Source organism: Rutilus rutilus (assembly GCF_951802725.1).
Source record: "Rutilus rutilus genome assembly, chromosome: 17".
NCBI lineage: Eukaryota > Metazoa > Chordata > Actinopteri > Cypriniformes > Leuciscidae > Rutilus > Rutilus rutilus.
Window position 1 is genome coordinate 20943800 of NC_140230.1, and position 18621 is coordinate 20962420.

The window sequence follows — 18621 nt, forward strand, 5'->3', positions numbered from 1 at the left end:
GTATGTGATGCAGTGCCGTCTAAGGGCCCGAAGATCACGGGCATCCAGTATGGTTTTCCGGCCTTGACCCTTACGCACAGAGATTGTTCCAGATTCTCTGAATCTTTGGATGATATTATGCACTGTAGATGATGACAACTTCAAACTCTTTGCAATTTTTCTCTGAGAAACTCCTTTCTGATATTGCTCCACTATTTTTCACCGCAGCATTGATTGGGGGAATTGGAGATCCTCTGCCCATCTTGACTTCTGAGAGACACTGCCACTCTGAGAGGCTCTTTTTATACCCAATCATGTTGCCAATTGACCTAATAAGTTGCAAATTGGTCCTCCAGCTGTTCCTTATATGTACATTTAACTTTTCCGGCCTCTTATTGCTACCTGTCCCAACTTTTTTGGAATGTGTAGGCTAGCTCTCATGAAATCCAAAACATTTGATGTTATCTATATTCTATTGTGAATAAAATATAAGTTTATGAGATTTGTAAATTATTCCATTCCTTTTTTACTCACAATCTGTACAGTGTCTTTTTGGAGCTTTACCTTTTTAAAAAAAAATGTATTAGGCTACGCATTGTGTTTTAGGGTTAATGGGTTTTTCTCTAAAATTCCTGGATAATGTCCATGGCAGAAAATTACAAGTAGCCTACATTTTCCGTTTTGTCTGTTACAGTGTAACCACAATCCATTAAACATTACATTGCATATCCTGTAGATGGCGTTAAATATATTGACAACAACTAAATGTGCAGGTGTGCTACCTAAATCATGAATAAAACATGTATCCATAAGTTAAAATGAACGGTAAAAAACAACGATCAAGAAAATGGTCATTAATAATTCATTAGCTGCTTATTTGTATGTAAATATACCCAAACACTGGCGGATCGGTCCTGATTAATGAATAATTCATAAGCTTCTGCAGCAGGATTCATACCCACTGCTGCATGCGCAGGTTTCAAAAGCCAGGACACTCGAGCATTTTTCCCAAGAAAGAAGTTGTCTGTTACTATTTTCCACTTCCAGTGTATTATAGTGTTTTCGGTTTTGTTCGTTGTATGACGAGCTGCCACAAACTTGGGTGAGAAAACGTCTGCAAGGTAGGTTTCCATAGCAACGTCGATATTCTTGCACGAGTTTCTTCAAGTGTCTCGTTTTAGAAGTTGCCCTGTTTGTTTTGATGCACAACCATAGCAAGGCTACAGGCAAAACGTGGGAGGGGATGCGAAGAGGGAGGGCGGGAGAGAGGGGACAGAGGCGAGGATGGGAGGAGAGAGAAGAGAACGAGAGAGAAAACCGTTCAGCCACTGGCCTTCGCCAGAGTGCTTAATATTCAATGACCTGTGATCCAAACTCACGCAGGGGACGTCAAAACAACAGTGGTTTAATCATCTCAAAGAAGGAAGCACGGGGCGAAGTGAACTGCTGCTCTTGCACTCGAAGCCAGCGCTTGTCATTGGCGATTTTCAAACTTTTTGCTTTTAAGAATTCATTCCCAAAGTCGGGATGGAACGGCGTCTTGTATCGTATGCAAATACGTCTGCTGACGTAGTTGATCATGTGGGTTTTGGCGTAGATCCCCCTGTGATCGCCAATTTTTTTCGGCTGTTGTCTTTAGGATTCGGCAGAATCATTACAATCGTACGCTTCTATTGGCCGTACACGTGGAAAAGTACGCAATTTTGGACCCGAGCTGTCATTAACCCCACATCCCAGCGTTTTCCGTTGGTGATAGGCAGGTAAGAATGGCTGAATTATTTGTGTCGGTTGGGAAAAATAGCAAACAAACCTTAAAGTTGCGTGCGCGTTTGAATACACACAATAAGTAGTTGACTGAAACATGCTGTAAAGCGCTTCTGATGTCAGTTGTTTATTTCAGCTGAACTTTGTTTGCTCAAGGTATATCGTAGAAAGTGAGCACCAGAATAACCGCATCGACCTGACCCGATAACCTCAGTTTTAACGTTTCCAGCGCTGTGATTTGGTGTGGCTTGCGGAAAGTTTCATAGAATGGTTAAAGTTAAGAGGTAACGTTAATGGGCGCGAGAACATGTCTACTTCTCTGCTGTCGAAATAAGCAGCAAAATATGGCTACCAATGTCGACATGGCGTTACGTCGGTCCAAGTGATTTTTTTTATTGGAGTCTGTTCTGCCTCAATAAAACCCTCTTTTCCATTGGAAGCCACGATCGGAGTGCTATTTCGAACTGAGAATGGTTAATTCAGGCACTTGTATGAAGTGAGCATGGCACGCAACTACTTTGATTTCGGCTTGGTGTCGTATGATGTAGGCAGTGGTGACGCCTTCCACGACCATACTGCATGGCACACGCATCAGACGCGAGCCACATTGCAGCACTGTGTTCTTCACATCTGTGATAGTTCCCAAAATTGTCGCATCCACTCTACTTGAGGGCCACAGCACCCTATATAGAGCAAACGTGCATTTCTGAAAGCTGAATATACTGATAAAAAAGTGCAGATCTGAGTTGTTTAAAATTCTTAATATAGCATGCCATTGATGTATCGTAGCCTAAACCATCTCGGCGAATATTGTGATTCAAGTGTGTAAAACTAGCGGCCTACGCGTGATATTTGCTTCAGTGCTCAGTCAGATGGAATTCCAGATTATGGACAGTGACCGATTTCCCATCTGTCAGTCATCCCGGGCTGTTTACTCATGACCAGCAGGTCTTTCCTACTTTTCCAGGTAGTCTGATGTAGCTTGAGGTTTAATGGGGGATTGGAAAAAGAGCTAGCAGTTTTATCAGAGGGGTTGCTTGAGTTTGATTAAAGTCAAATCGAAGAGAGAATGGCATCTGCATCTTTAGATCTAGCAGCAACATTTGTGGGGCCCAAACATCACATGTAAATAGTCTGTGTAAAATACACTGCTTGTGTTTTTCTCACATGCTTCTGTCATATCATGGACAGTATAATCAGAGATGTTTTATTTAGTTTACAGCATAATGTCAAATGAGAGAAACCCACTTTGGTTGCTCTGGTTTATTGACTAGTCCTAAATAACTCATTTGATGATCAGTTAGCACCATGTTTCACTATGTTGTTTATTAATCCGAGTAGATATTTGTCTTAACTTTAGAAATTGGCTTAGTAGAACTAAACAGAATATTTGTAATATGCGCACTAGAAGAAACAGCTATTCTTATGTGTTCGTTGGAAGGGCATTCTGATACATTTTCATTATTATCATCACAAGTGTATTCTGCATTGATGCCATTTTGAAATAACTTAACATTCTCACTACGCCTGGCAAAAATAGACTCGTGTGCACCTTGTGGGCCGTAGTATGGTAACATCTCCCATTACAAAGTTTTATTCATGGAACCAATACTAAGACAACTTTTGCAAAGTAGTGACACGTATCATCAAAAGTACAACTCTGCCTGAGTTGCTCCGGTGCAAAATGCAGTTTGTGCCAGGTGACTGGCTGGATTCAAAATGGCTGCCCGCGTTCGTGAGGAGCTGACGTCTTTGAGGAGGTGGTTGCTGCTGCCTCTGCCTCGTAGCTCGTGCTGTCGGTGACTAAGCCGACAGTCGCTGATGTCACAGCCGTGGGCTGGGCTCCTTTGAAAGCTGTGTGTTCTCTGTCGGTGCTGGTGGTGACTCCACTGAAAGCAGAGCCCTCTTTGTGAGGGAGTCTGGCCTCAAATTGGAGCCAGGTTATTTATTAGTCATCACTACTAAAGCTATTAATTTCCTTCTGCATTCATGTCCTGGAAGAGAGAGTCAAAACTGATGTGTTGCTACCAGCTGAAGTTGCAGTTCAAGGCGGCATACTATCCTGCTCTGTTTTCTTATTAGAAATGCTGCATAATGAGTACAACAAATCATGATTCATCACTATGCATGATCATATTCATGTCATACCTTGCGCTCATACTCGTTTATGATTACATATTCGAGCATGTTGAGTGGCAGTGAAAGCAGCCGGGCTTCAATGCAGATGTGCCTCAGCATAGCAGATTCTTACTTGAACTAAAGAAAATAAAACAATCAGTTTGAGAAGGTTGTTTTCTTGACGAGAGAAGAGTTCAACTTTTTGCAGTCGCTCACTGTTGAGCAAGCCTCTCTGTTGCCAATATTCTGCCCTACTTTTACAGTCGTGACCTAGCTTTTTGGAGGTGTAATGGAGAGAGACTGCATATAACTGTACTGACCATAATATTGAGGAGTAGAAGGATAAATATTTCTAACAGATGACACAGAAGAGTGTTAAAGGTTATTTATTTACATGTGCTAGCTTCGCTTGATTCAATCAGCTGCGTTATGAAGTCCTCGGCTGACTTGAACTACATTCACCTTGTCTGGGCTGTTGTATAATTTTTAGTTCAGCTAAACTGTTATAAAAACTGTGAAAGATGGTGTTGCTCCATCAGGGACATGACAATGTTGAGTTTATGTTCATGTTTGTTAACTGTCATATCAATCCACTGACCTGTAACTTACAGTTAGGAGAAAATAAAATAAGAGTCTGCAGTCAACAATATCTGTCATGTGTCACTCGGGAAAGATTATTATTTTTGAACCAGTGCCTCTGAGGCCTTTTTAAAAATGATGACATTTAGATTGACCTTTTTTTTTTTACAGGTGAGAAGAAGCTGGGTAAAAAAAGGTGTCAGAGGACGAAATCTTGCCACATAGGACCTTACAGATATTGTGCTCTAAAAGGCAAGACCATCATTGACAGGTGGGTTGCTAATTTAAAAAGATTTGTGACGATACAATGATATAGAGTCCAAACTGAGCATTACAGTGATGTTTGTACTGCAGTGATAAACCATGCTTTGAATAATTCAGTCATACTATGTAATTAAATAAGCTTTCATCCTTTACAGGATTTCAGACTTTGAGATAGACCGATAATAGCTTAGGATGTGCTTTTACCAATGAAAAGAGACTCGCTAGTCAGTGAAGATGGTCCATTTTAATGCAAAATGATAACATCAAAGGTGAAGAATTTACCCACTCCTCATGTCTCACTTATCTTTCAGTTCTCTGCTTGTAATATGTTTTTTCCCCACATAAATATAAAGAAAATAAGGACAAATAATCAAGCAACAGCAAACATAAATACAATAGAGCAAAGATACAAATAAAATAAACTGTGCTTTTCAGGGAGGTCTAACATTGGTTTTCAGGTACAGAAATTGAATAAAGTAATCAAATGTAATTCAACATTGCATATAATCCTTACTATAGAAATTAAATAAAGATTAATCATTATTAAAGTTTCAAAGCTATTTAAAGTGATTTCCTTGTCTTTTGTTGTTTGGTTAACATTAAAAACACAGACCGCAGGAATACACATGTATATATACACACACACACATGCACAACGAACTTAAAGTGATTTGGCTAGATGCAAATGACCTAGGGATATTAAAATTATGACTGATACAGATAAACGCTAAATAATTTTATTCCTGATAAGCGATAAATTCCTTGTGTTTTGTCTAAACAAATAAAAAATACTTTAAAATTAAAATCAATAAATTAAAATCCGACAAGTGAATTTAGGCATCACGCCATTATAATTTGTGTTTTGAGATATTTTCTAGATTAACAGTGTTAAATGACTAAATTATTAATATTTTTAAAGTTTAACTTTAATTGAGTATTAGAAGATGGCCAATATAATCTAAACGTAAAAATAGGGGAAAATGATTGTGTATAAATAAATATTCAATATCGACCGATACAGAGCAATTAAAACAATCATCGTTAATAACTGATATGGTAGCAATATATTGTGCATTCCTAAAAAGAGCTCATGTCAGCTGTGGCATTCATTTCATGACAAGACAAGATCAGATGGGGAAAGCTATAAACAAAAAGAGACCCGAGTTCATTCACAGTCAGTTTTCTGCCTCCCAGTTTTCTACTCATCCCTAAAATGGTTGTGTTGGTGTCATTGTGGAGTCATGCAGAGCTTTAGATCTTAGTGTGATGTGTTATTCAGCCCTCTTGTGTGTTGTGACTCAAACTCACAGATGGCTGACAGCAGTGATCAGTGTCCAGTGGTATGAGTCTGATAAACCAGTTGTCGACCACATCAGAGGCGTAGAATCTGCCAAAATGTCTTTTTTGTTGTTTTATGAGGAGTATTTCAGACAAAGCAGAGAAGACAAATGTTGCCATTCATTTCAGAACTGGCAGCAGTTAATGTTGTATAAATGTTATCAAGTCATCAGATCAATAGTGGCTGTTTAGAATTATTAAAACCTGTTTAATGTTGCTCAAAGAAAACATTTGCCAGCTAATGTAGTGTAGATACACAGTCATGTTAACCAGCCGGTGTTACCGGATTAGCGTTTTATTTAACAAAGTATTTCATCTGAAGCTCATAGACTCAGTGCTCACACATGACCCTGATCTCTTGATCCTCAGTGTGACCCTTTCCATGAGTATTTCATAACTCTCTGGGGCAGCAGCCATATAAGTTAGTGGTTGGCTACAGAGATTTAGTTTCTTTTGAAGACACTGTATGCTGCTGATGAGTCAGGCCTTTACAGCAGAAATGTCATGCCCTCTGTCTCTGGTTACTTAGTCAAAATTAAGCATGGTTTTCCCTGCATAATAGTGCCCAGTTTCAAACCGATGCACTGTGATTCATAAAAATCCTTTGTTTTGTGTTATTTTTATGGGCAATTGATTTCAGATCATGTTCTTTTGAATGACACTTTTTATGGCCTCTTAGAAAGAGTCCCTCTTTTGTGGAACTACACAGGGAAATTTCCACAAATAGGGTGTAGTTTGGTGCCCCGTTACTTTTTTCAAAACATAGAGGACATTTTTTTTACAGAACTTGCATGTTAGACAATAGGTTATTTCAAATGAGCTTAACCTAGAATGAAAAGTTTGTGGTTTTAAATGCATCAAATGTCTGTACAAATAGTGATCCAACAATTAAAAACATACAACTGTGTCATTTTGTCCTAATCACAAATTAAATTAAATTAAAGCTGCAGTCCGTAGCTTTTTTGGGTTAAAGATTATCCAAAATAAATTCTTGAGCAAGTACATAACCAGCCAGTGTTCAAAACTATCTGCTTGCCTTAGCTCAATTCAAAATGGTAAGCTTGTAATAATGTTTTTAATTCCAGTGCATTTCCGCAGGAAATTCAAGCATGTCTTTGCGTCATTGCGTCACATAAAGAAGGTGTCTCGGCTAGTAGGCAATATTGCGGGTGAGGATGTTGGAGGTGGAGATTTATAGCCTATTCTCGCAGCACTTGATATAATTAAACTTATCAATTTGATGGCGGATCCAGAAAGGTTCAAACGACAATCACCAGTGACAACTGGAGATTCACGCGTTGTAAAACGTGAAAGACTTCGGACTTCGGACTGGCTACAGAAAAAAAGAGACTGCAACCGGGCCCATGCGAAAACAAGGATAAATATCGGAACAGCATTAAATGTAGTCACGCAATGCTGTGACAACAAACAATTTGAGAACAAAGTATAATTTGCTCGGTTTGACGTGATATAAACGATCGCTAGATTTAATCGGCGTGATTTACTGCAATGCCTTTTTCCTCTTAATTGGTCAGAACAAAAGTGGATGTTAGTTACTTGTTCAGACAAGTTTTTTCTGTGAAAATTCTTATGTTGGTCATACTTCCAAAAAGTAGAATCTGTCATTGCGAATGCCAGTATCCATACCGGCGCGGCAACTGACAGCCGCACATTCTCCTCAAAGCATAGGATTCATCCGTGCTGTGTCTTCCCGAGGCACAACGCACGTAAAGTTGATAATTCCGCGAATAACTGCAATTGCAGATTTCGAACAGAGATGGCGACAAAGAGGAAAAACTGCGGACTGCAGCTTTAATTTAAAGGTGCATTAAGCAACTTTTCATGTTAAAAATACCCGTTTTTCTAACCCATACATGCTTAAACAATTGCCTGATGGGCTGAATGAGCCCTTCTATGATCACTGCGATTGCCTCTATAATCCTGTACAGTAAAATAAATAAGAGGGATTCGGGACGGAATCGACTGGGCGTGACGTCATGCGCGTTCACGCTCACCTGGCTATGTCTGGCAGGTTTGTGTATTCGCCGCCATTATCCGCATCAGCGAAGACAACTCAAGCGACTTTTGCAAAAGTAGAAGATGGATTCAAAGAGACCGGCTTCTAGTTCATCCCAAACCCCAACGCAAACTCCACGTAACCGCGTGCACAACTCTGGTTGCAGTTTCGCGTGTCGCCAGAAGGGGGCATAGTTCTGCAAAAACTCAGAGACTTGCGCAATGCACCTTTAAAGCAAAATCAAAGCAATCTGTAAATTAATTATAATTCATAAAGGCTTAATATTTAGTTGTATCCCATATTTTGTGTCCAACTCTGTTACTGCATGATTTATTTTTTTGGTCCCAAACATACTAGTCCCTTCTGTGAAAAAGCAAGCCACTGTTACTTTTTACTCTTTCTGAAATTGATTGTTAATTTCATTGATGCTTCATTTTGATGTTGGTTTATTCCATATTTATTACTGGGGGAAAAAATGGTAACAGGGTTGAAAAGGCTGAATTTTTTTCTGCCTGAATGAATTTGACGATCAATGTTCTTTTTCCCGCAAAAATGAACACCCCGTTTTACTAATCATTTGCTGAAAAAGATTTTTTAAAAGAATTTTCATACTAATCTATTTGCTGAAAGTGTCAGGAAATTAGGCGTTTATTGCAACCAGACATTTATTTTTGTTTCTGTGTTCTCAGTATCTCAACAAGATGCACATGTTAGCTTTTTTTTTTTAAGTTTAGTTTTGCTTCCACTCAATAAGCATAATTAATGCGCCCACTCATACTGATTCATGAAAAATGTATCAGCAAATACACAAGTATGCAAATCTAGAATTAATAGGATGAATACAATCTCTCAGTGTGGGTTTCACCCCGAAAGAACAGACTCGGCCAAAAATAGGAATGCGGAACGTTCCTCATCTGGATGTCTGTGGAGAAAATCCCTCCCACCTGCTGCTGGGCCGTTTCCATGGCAACGCATGAGTTCAGCTTTTTCAAGGCCTGTCCCTTGGTACCCCAAATCACTGAAAGCCTGGACACCTACCCAAAGGACTTTGCTCTGAGCTCTGTGTCATTCTCCTTCTGTAAAACTACTTCATTCTCGCGTGCACCTACATCCGTCCTCATTTAGCCTAACTTATACATATATCTATTTGTTAAATTCTGTTTATAGTAATAGCCATCTGTATATTATGCTCACATTCTGTTTATAGTAACAGCCATCTGTATATATATTCATAGTACATATCTATCTGTAAAATTCTGTTTATAGTAACAGCCATCTGTATATTATATTCAGTACATATCTATCTGTAAACATTCTGTTTATAGTAATAGCCATCTGTATATTATTATATTCAGTACATATCTAGCTGTAAACTCTGTTCACAGTAATAGTTATCTGTATATTATATTCATAGGACAATCTATCTGTAAATTTTTGTTTATAATAGTATTCAACTCTATATTTATTCAGTACATATCCATGTTCTGCACTTATGGAACCACTGTATATCCTGCACTTGCTGCTATTGCACTTCTGGTTAGACCTAAACTGCATTTCGTTGCCTTGTACCTGTACTTGTGTAATGACAATAAAGTTGAATCTAATCTAATCTAATCTAAATTTAGACAAACTATTTTTTTCTCTCTTAAAAAATGTTTAGTTCTTATTACTACAGTCTTGAAATATAATCTATGATGCTACTCTTTATAGATTAATATATTGTTCAGCATCAGGTATACATTTTGCTGTGTTCTCAGAGACCTCATTCTAATATTCAAAAGGAGTCAGTAGTGCCCACATTTTGAGTCTAAAATTGTTGAAGGGGGTGTGATCTGTACCAATTACACTCAACACTTTTAGTCAGTATTGTCATGAAAAATAGCACTCGGTGTACATCTGTGCAGTGCTGCAGGCTTCTAGAGCCCCATTTGATGAGATTTAAATTAATTCTGCCTCGATCCCAAATTCAGCCCCCCCTACTGTGCTCCACAGTATTAACAGAGCTCAGTCTCCGCCCCTTCACAGAGGCTCCGCAGCAACATCCTCTGCTGGAAACATGCATGTCAATGCATGTGAATCCATACAGGCAACAAACAGTAGTGTTTTACAGAAACTGTAGTTCATGCTAAACACCATTGCCAGCCTGTATTAATGGTTTAGTAGTAGTAGAGATGCCCCGATGTAATGGCCGCCGATATTTATTGGCCGTTTTTTGATCAATTTAAAACCATCTGCATATCGGCTAGCATGGAAAATGCTATAAAAAAAACAGATGGTTTATTAATGAAATAATTTATTAATTAGTTGTTAATGTCTGTTGCATAATCCAATGTTTTTCTCTGGGTAAAATAATTAATTACTTGCTAAAACAAAATGAAATCTGTACAAAATACAGCAGGACTCGACAATAAGGAGTTTATCTTTGCATGTGTTTTTAAGCCATGCGAATTTAAATTTTCAAGTGCAAGAAGACGTGAATGAGAACTCAGTTCTACTAACTGTGTGAGAAGTTTTGTGTGCGCACACATCCAAAGTGCGTGCCCGGAAAGACAGTGCACAAATCACTTCTTGTAATTCACAGAAAATTTTATCAAAATGCCCTTCTTGGCAAGTATCCTTCTGTTTGTGTCTTAAATTGAATGTTAACAGTTGAGAAATGAAACGCTTGTGCACCAGTATCATGGATCCATGCAGCTCTTAAAGTAACAGCAGCCTAATATTCCTGCTGTGCTGCTGTCTGTTTAAATGTTAATCAAACAACAAAAGACAAAAAATCGCTCACTACTCTTGACTAAATATCTTTTGTAAGTTAAATATAATAAAGATTCATCTACAGTATATTTAATTTATACTATATATATATATATGTATGTATGTATGTATATATATATATATATATATATATATATATCATATGATTTATGTACCTGAAATCTACTGTTAGACCTACCTAAAAAGCACTGTTTAATATGCATCTTTGTTATGTTGTATTTACAGTGAGGAAAATAAGTATTTGAACACCCTGCTATTTTGCTAGTTCTCCCACTTGGAAATCATGGAGGGGTCTAACTTATGATCACAGTGTTCAATGTAAAGCCATTTAAAAAGAAACATTACTTGGCCTCAAGTCACAAAAGTCATTATTGACACAAGAAAAAAAATACTGATTTTTGTGTACTTGCGATTAAAACCGCTAAAGGCAAATGACAAAAAACAATAAAAAAAATAAAATAAAGAAAATTCACAACCTTAAGGTCCTTGCGCACCGAGTCCGAAATTTTGGCACGTTAAAAAATAAATACGACCTCATGTTTTTTCAATCACGTTTACACACTGCCTCCAAAACTTTTGTCCGTCATAAAAAAAATTCGGATCGGGTTCGATTTTCTGTGTTTTTCGCATCAGTAAGCAAGCATTTTGACAATGACAGTGTTTTGACAATTCAGAGCCACCGAATGACGAATACGAAAAAAACGCATATGAAAATTTCGCACTCAATGTGCAAGGACATTTGGAACTTCAGTGAAGGGATGTGATTGTCTGCTGACTACTGAAAGGGACCTCAATATATAAGATTTTGTTTTTGGCCGATACCGATTTTAACAAACTATTGGCCGATTTCAATACAGACTCTCGTCACTTGCTCTCTTATTCGAAACTAAAATTTATCATGATTTAAATTGAATTGATCATGTTTTAAATTAACAGAGTTAAAAAATTCATGCATTAAGGTATACTAGCTAGTTTATTAATGCATCATCAAATAATTTTTTTATTGAACATTGATTGGATACATTCAGCAGGCCTACATACAGTGAGGAAAATAAGTATTTGAACACCCTGCTATTTTGCAAGTTCTCCCACTTATAAATCATGGAGGGGTCTGAAATTGTCATCGTAGGTGCATGTCCACTGTGAGAGACATAATCTAAAAAAAAAAAATCCAGAAATCACAATATATGATTTTTTTAACTATTTATTTGTATGATACAGCTGCAAATAAGTATTTGAACACCTGTCTATCAGCTAGAATTCTGACCCTCAAAGACCTGTTAGTCTGCCTTTAAAATGTCCACCTCCACTCCATTTATTATCCTAAATTAGATGCACCGGTTTGAGGTCGTTAGCTGCAAAGACACCTGTCCACCCCATACAATCAGTAAGAATCCAACTACTAACATGGCCAAGACCAAAGAGCTGTCCAAAGACACTAGAGACAAAATTGTACACCTCCACAAGGCTGGAAAGGACTACGGGGAAATTGCCAAGCAGCTTGGTGAAAAAAGGTCCACTGTTGGAGCAATCATTAGAAAATGGAAGAAGCTAAACATGACTGTCAATCTTCCTCGGACTGGGGCTCCATGCAAGATCTCACCTCGTGGGGTCTCAATGATCCTAAGAAAGGTGAGAAATCAGCCCAGAACTACACGGGAGGAGCTGGTCAATGACCTGAAAAGAGCTGGGACCACCGTTTCCAAGGTTACTGTTGGTAATACACTAAGACGTCATGGTTTGAAATCATGCATGGCACGGAAGGTTCCCCTGCTTAAACCAGCACATGTCAAGGCCCGTCTTAAGTTTGCCAATGACCATTTGGATGATCCAGAGGAGTCATGGGAGAAAGTCATGTGGTCAGATGAGACCAAAATAAAACTTTTTGGTCATAATTCCACTAAACGTGTTTGGAGGAAGAAGAATGATGAGTACCATCCCAAGAACACCATCCCTACTGTGAAGCATGGGGGTGGTAGCATCATGCTTTGGGGGTGTTTTTCTGCACATGGGACAGGGCGACTGCACTGTATTAAGGAGAGGATGACCGGGGCCATGTATTGCGAGATTTTGGGGAACAACCTCCTTCCCTCAGTTAGAGCATTGAAGATGGGTCGAGGCTGGGTCTTCCAACATGACAATGACCCGAAGCACACAGCCAGGATAACCAAGGAGTGGCTCTGTAAGAAGCATATCAAGGTTCTGGCGTGGCCTAGCCAGTCTCCAGACCTAAACCCAATAGAGAATCTTTGGAGGGAGCTCAAACTCCGTGTTTCTCAGCGACAGCCCAGAAACCTGACTGATCTAGAGAAGATCTGTGTGGAGGAGTGGGCCAAAATCCCTCCTGCAGTGTGTGCAAACCTGGTGAAAAACTACAGGAAACGTTTGACCTCTGTAATTGCAAACAAAGGCTACTGTACCAAATATTAACATTGATTTTCTCAGGTGTTCAAATACTTATTTGCAGCTGTATCATACAAATAAATAGTTAAAAAATCATACATTATGATTTCTGGATTTTTTTTTTTCTTTTTTGGATTATGTCTCTCACAGTGGACATGCACCTACGATGACAATTTCAGACCCCTCCATGATTTATAAGTGGGAGAACTTGCAAAATAGCAGGGTGTTCAAATACTTATTTTCCTCACTGTATGTAGGCCTGCTGAATGTATCCAATCAATGTTCAATAAAAAAATTATTTGATGATGCATTAATAAACTAGCTAGTATACCTTAATGCATGAATTTTTTAACTCTGTTAATTTAAAACATGATCAATTCAATTTAAATCATGATAAATTTTAGTTTCGAATAAGAGAGCAAGTGACGAGAGTCTGTATTGAAATCGGCCAATAGTTTGTTAAAATCGGTATCGGCCAAAAACAAAATCTTATATATTGAGGTCCCTTTCAGTAGTCAGCAGACAATCACATCCCTTCACTGAAGTTCCAAATGTCCTTGCACATTGAGTGCGAAATTTTCATATGCGTTTTTTTCGTATTCGTCATTCGGTGGCTCTGAATTGTCAAAACACTGTCATTGTCAAAATGCTTGCTTACTGATGCGAAAAACACCGAAAATCGAACCCGATCCGAATTTTTTTATGACGGACAAAAGTTTTGGAGGCAGTGTGTAAACGTGATTGAAAAAACATGAGGTCGTATTTATTTTTTAACGTGCCAAAATTTCGGACTCGGTGCGCAAGGACCTTAAGGTTGTGAATTTTTTTTTTTTTTTTTTTTTTATTGTTTTTTGTCATTTGCCTTTAGCGGTTTTAATCGCAAGTACACAAAAATCAGTATTTTTTTTCTTGTGTCAATAATGACTTTTGTGACTTGAGGCCAAGTAATGTTTCTTTTTAAATGGCTTTACATTGAACACTGTGATCATAAGTTAAGTGGTCTCATGCTTTATCATTTTTTATTGGCTGCAAGCCCTTGGCAAACACTTAAAACTGACAGTGTGCATGAGTGTTTCCTTTCCTAGTGATTTTCATGGGGTAATAAATGTACTGGCTGGTTTAGATGAATTATTTTTTTTAATGCAACCATCTTTTTCCCTCAGTGTAGCTGCTTATACCCTGTTTATTATTGCTTGTATAGCAGAACCTCTTTTACCAAAATATGAAGATAGTTAAATGTTTATGTTTCTGTATCATGTTTTACTTTTTTGCAATGATGAGCAAAGGAATCAATATAAATACTAATAAATTATACAATCTTGTTGATTAAATTTTTTTGCATAATAATTAAATGTAAAAATTCAGAATTTTTTTTTTCTCTTCTGTGAACTTTGGTTGTTCTTTTTTGCCCTTTGCACAGTTTTCTCAAAGAAGAAAAAAATAATTGCCAGGGTTACATTATACTCATGTTCTCACAGTGAGTTGAGGCTGTGACATGAGATGCTCAGGGTCCCATCCATATTTAATCAGTCTCCAATGTACTGAGATCTGCTGAGGGCACCACAGGCCTGAGGAAGGCTATTATTGGACTGGACAATTTCGGCCTAGCACAGGATGTTTTTGCCCTTCCCATCTGATTCTGGACTGACCGCCCATATTGCTTGATGACTCTAATTTAATACATAGTACTAGGGTGTTTGTGTAAAGGCTTTCATGCAGGAGCCTTAAGACTTCAGCTTAAATTTTAATGAGGATCTGTAGTCCTGAAGTGACAATTAACAGTTAAAAAGCTGATACCTTTTGTGTTGATAGACATCTATCTAATCACATTGCAATGACAAACAGTGACTTGTAAGCCTTTATTGTTCAGCTGTCGAACTGCATTTTCACATGAAGTGTCTAAAGGCGGTCACACACTAGATGCGGCAGACATACAACATGCAGTATCCTAAAATCAAAACTTATTTACTTTTTTTTTTTTATGAATCTTTGCACACCGCAGCTGATGTTCGGCATCTATCCTGATATGACTTTGGGGACTGCTCAATTTTACTCTGAATTCGGCTTAAAATTCGGCTTAAAATTGTAGACGACACCTTGATTATAGCCAATGTTTCAAGAACAAGTTTATCTATTTGTGGTTTGACAGCTCAAATAAAGCCCAATTATAGAGTATCTTTGTTTTCTTCATGAGCTGTGTCTGCACCAGAGTGATTGTTATACATATAGGCTAGTTCATACCTAGATTATACCTTAATTCTCATGCTTGATAATCTGTCCTGCTTCATTTGTATCTTTTCTTGTTTTAAATAGGCTGTGTGGTCTGGGATGAAGTCTCATGAAGTCTTCCATTGGAGCTGACATTCACAGTCAGCTGAAACATCCTTTACCGATCCTCCACCAGACAAAGACCTGCCCATTGCCCATCACCAGAGTCCCCCTGCACTGTACCGTCTTACTCCCTGACCATGGCTAGTCGAAGAAAGTCTACAATCCCCTGCATGATCCGACCGGATGACTTGGTGACTGCAGACGATCAAGAAGAAATGGATTCTTGTGTGGACGGTACAGAAGAGAATGGATCATCACATGTGTCTTCTAGTGAGGACTGTACAGAGAGGAAGAGTTCTGTGAACTCTCTGCAGGAAGCAACAGAGATGGAGAAACCTGACGTGAAAACACGACCACAGAGGAAACTCCAGGGAGGCTATGAGTGCAAATACTGTCCCTTTTCCACACAAAACCTCAACGAGTTCAAAGACCATGTTGATTCCAACCACCCCAATGTTATACTCAACCCACTTTACTTGTGTGCAGTATGCAACTTTAACACGAAAAAGTTTGATTCTTTGACAGAACACAATGAGAAGTGCCATCCCGGGGAGAGCAACTTCAAGTTCAAGAGAATCAAATTAAACAGTCAGACCATTCTAGAACAGACAATCGAAGGTTCAAACTGTGCAGTTATCTATGATACAACCAGCCCTCAGTCAGGAGAGGACTTTACTGCTTTTCCTTCAAACAAATCCACTACTGTTAAGCTGGCTAAGTCCAAAGCAGACAGTTTACGGCTACAAGACGATAGTCCGCTGGACAAACTCGCTCAAGATCTCCCGAAAAAGCAAATCACTGCAGTGAATGTGAACGGGACTGTGATAATCCCAGATGCAACTCTTAAAGATGGCCTCTCTCATATAATGCCATCTCTGCAACGCCCACCTAACTACAACTTGGTACCAAAAATCGCCGTCCCCTTGAACACTTCAAAATACAACCCCTCGTTAGATGGCAACTTGACCCTCATCACCTCCTTCAACAAGTTTCCGTACCCTACTCAAGCAGAGCTCTCTTGGCTCACTGCAGCCTCCAAACACCCCGAAGAACAAATTAAAGTGTGGTTCACTACCCAACGGCTAAAACAAGGTATCAGCTGGTCTCCTGAGGAAGTTGAGGAAGCACGAAAGAAAATGTTCAATGGAACGATTCAGTCTGTTCAACAAGCATTCACTGTCTTTCCTGCTCAGTTAGCTCAGTCCACTAAAGCTTCACAGCCCCTTATCCAGACCGTCTCTTGCCATGTCCTTGGACAATCTGGCCTAGTGTTGGCACCAGTTACCAATGGCTCAAATCCGACCAGTTCTCCTCTCACGCTAACAGTCACAAATCAAATAGCACAGGGTGTCAAGAGGCCCCATACAGCACCACTGGTTGCCCCAGAGATAAAGAGGCCTTCAATAATCCAGTCCGTTCAGAGTATTCCGAAGTCGGTCTCTCCAACACCAAGTCTTTCTTCAGATTGTGAGAAAACCCCTGATCAGATCAGAGAGCTGACCACTAGCTATGCTCAGTGCCAGTTTCCTGATGATGAAGAAGTGTATCGTCTCATTGAGACGACTGGCCTCTCCTGGGGAGAGATCAAAAAATGGTTCAGCGATCAGCGCCATGGAAACCATAAGGCAGTGCAACAGATTAAAACAGACTTCTCTTCAAAGGACAGCCAACCACATAAGCCTGTCGCCACACAGTTTCCACTACTAGAGAGAGTTAAAGGCAAATCCTCTGAGCAAATGAAAAGGTTAGAGGAGAGTTTCCAAAGGACTAGCTTTCCAACCCAGGCTGAGATAGAGCACCTTGTAGCAGACACCAGGCTCTCCAAAAATGAAATCGATTGCTGGTTTGCAGAGCGCCGTGCACTACGTGACAACCTGGAACAAGCCTTGCTCAACTCGATGGGTTCGAAAAGGTTTGAGCATCACCTTCAAAGGGGTACATTGAATGGAGTCCATGAGCAGGACAGCAGAGTCAGGGACTCACCTCTTCCCATTCTCACGTCCTCAGTGTGTCCAGAGGCCATTGATGGCAAGTCACTCTGCCTCCTTAAAGACGTGTTTGCACAAACCCAGTGGCCCTCACCAGAGGAGTATAACCAACTAGAAATCCAAACAGGGCTAGCTCGTACAGAAATTGTCCGCTGGTTTAAGGACAACAGATCTGCTCTGAAGAATGGAACTTTAGATTGGATGGAGCAATTTCAAAGTCTTAGCAACAAAAGACAGAATGGACAAAACAACTTGTTGATCACGGATCAGACACAGAGCGTCCTACAAAGACACTTTCAAGAGGCAAAGGTACAAAAAGAGGAGGGTTTTGAGAAGCTTGCAGAGCAACCAAAACTAACCAACCAGGACATAGTAGAATGGTTCACCAGTAAACTGGGCCACAACATGCCTGATATCAGCAAGAGCAAGGAACATGGACAGGGAAGTGTAGATGGTAAGAGGTGGGTTTCCTTGGCAGCTGACATTGACAGCAAAGACTATGATGCACAGAAAGTGGCACGAGACCTTGAAGTGCTGTCAGCAGAACACCGAGTGACGGGATGAAGTTGTAAAGGTAATAGTCTTATTTTATTGTAACTAGCTGGTTGATGTTTTGAATGGAGGAGCAAGACAGTTGCTTTCACAGAGTAATAGCTGTTTCTCGTGATAATGCCGCAGATGTGGCTGTAAGACACCCAGGATGTCGGCAGTCTATAATTTAGCCTTTAGAGCTAAACAGCTTAGCATTGAGCAGAGCCCAAATTTTGTGTTAGTTGGGAAGGGGGCAGTGTCAATTTTCGTTTTTCTTTCAAGCCTCCATCCATAATTTATGTGAGTCAAGTGGCATTTGTTGCTTGTTCTGTTGCAGAAGAAAACAGGCTGCTATGACTAAACTACATGGGCCTGATGATTAAGGAATGACCTTTGTCGTCGTGTATGGAACCAATGATCTCATATCTGGACTCTGAGGTTATCAGAGACAAGATGGAATGAGAGCATCTGTGAAACACTGTCCGGAGAGTGACCATGGAGTGCCAAAGTTTGACTGCTTTGTTGTTATTATGTGTT

At 39.4% G+C, this 18621-nt stretch overlaps 1 protein-coding gene across 1 annotated transcript; it reads left to right on the plus strand.

Moving 5' to 3' along the window:
* The first annotated feature begins 1262 nt into the window (after nt 1–1262).
* Nucleotides 1263–18127, plus strand: zhx2a (zinc fingers and homeoboxes 2a). The gene is made up of 3 exons (XM_084384935.1): nt 1263–1739; nt 4612–4711; nt 15548–18127. Exon 3 carries the CDS (start codon nt 15703–15705, stop codon nt 18115–18117), a length of 2415 nt encoding a protein of 804 aa, XP_084241061.1. The 5' UTR covers nt 1263–1739; nt 4612–4711; nt 15548–15702; the 3' UTR covers nt 18118–18127.
* Nucleotides 18128–18621: the final 494 nt, after the last annotated feature.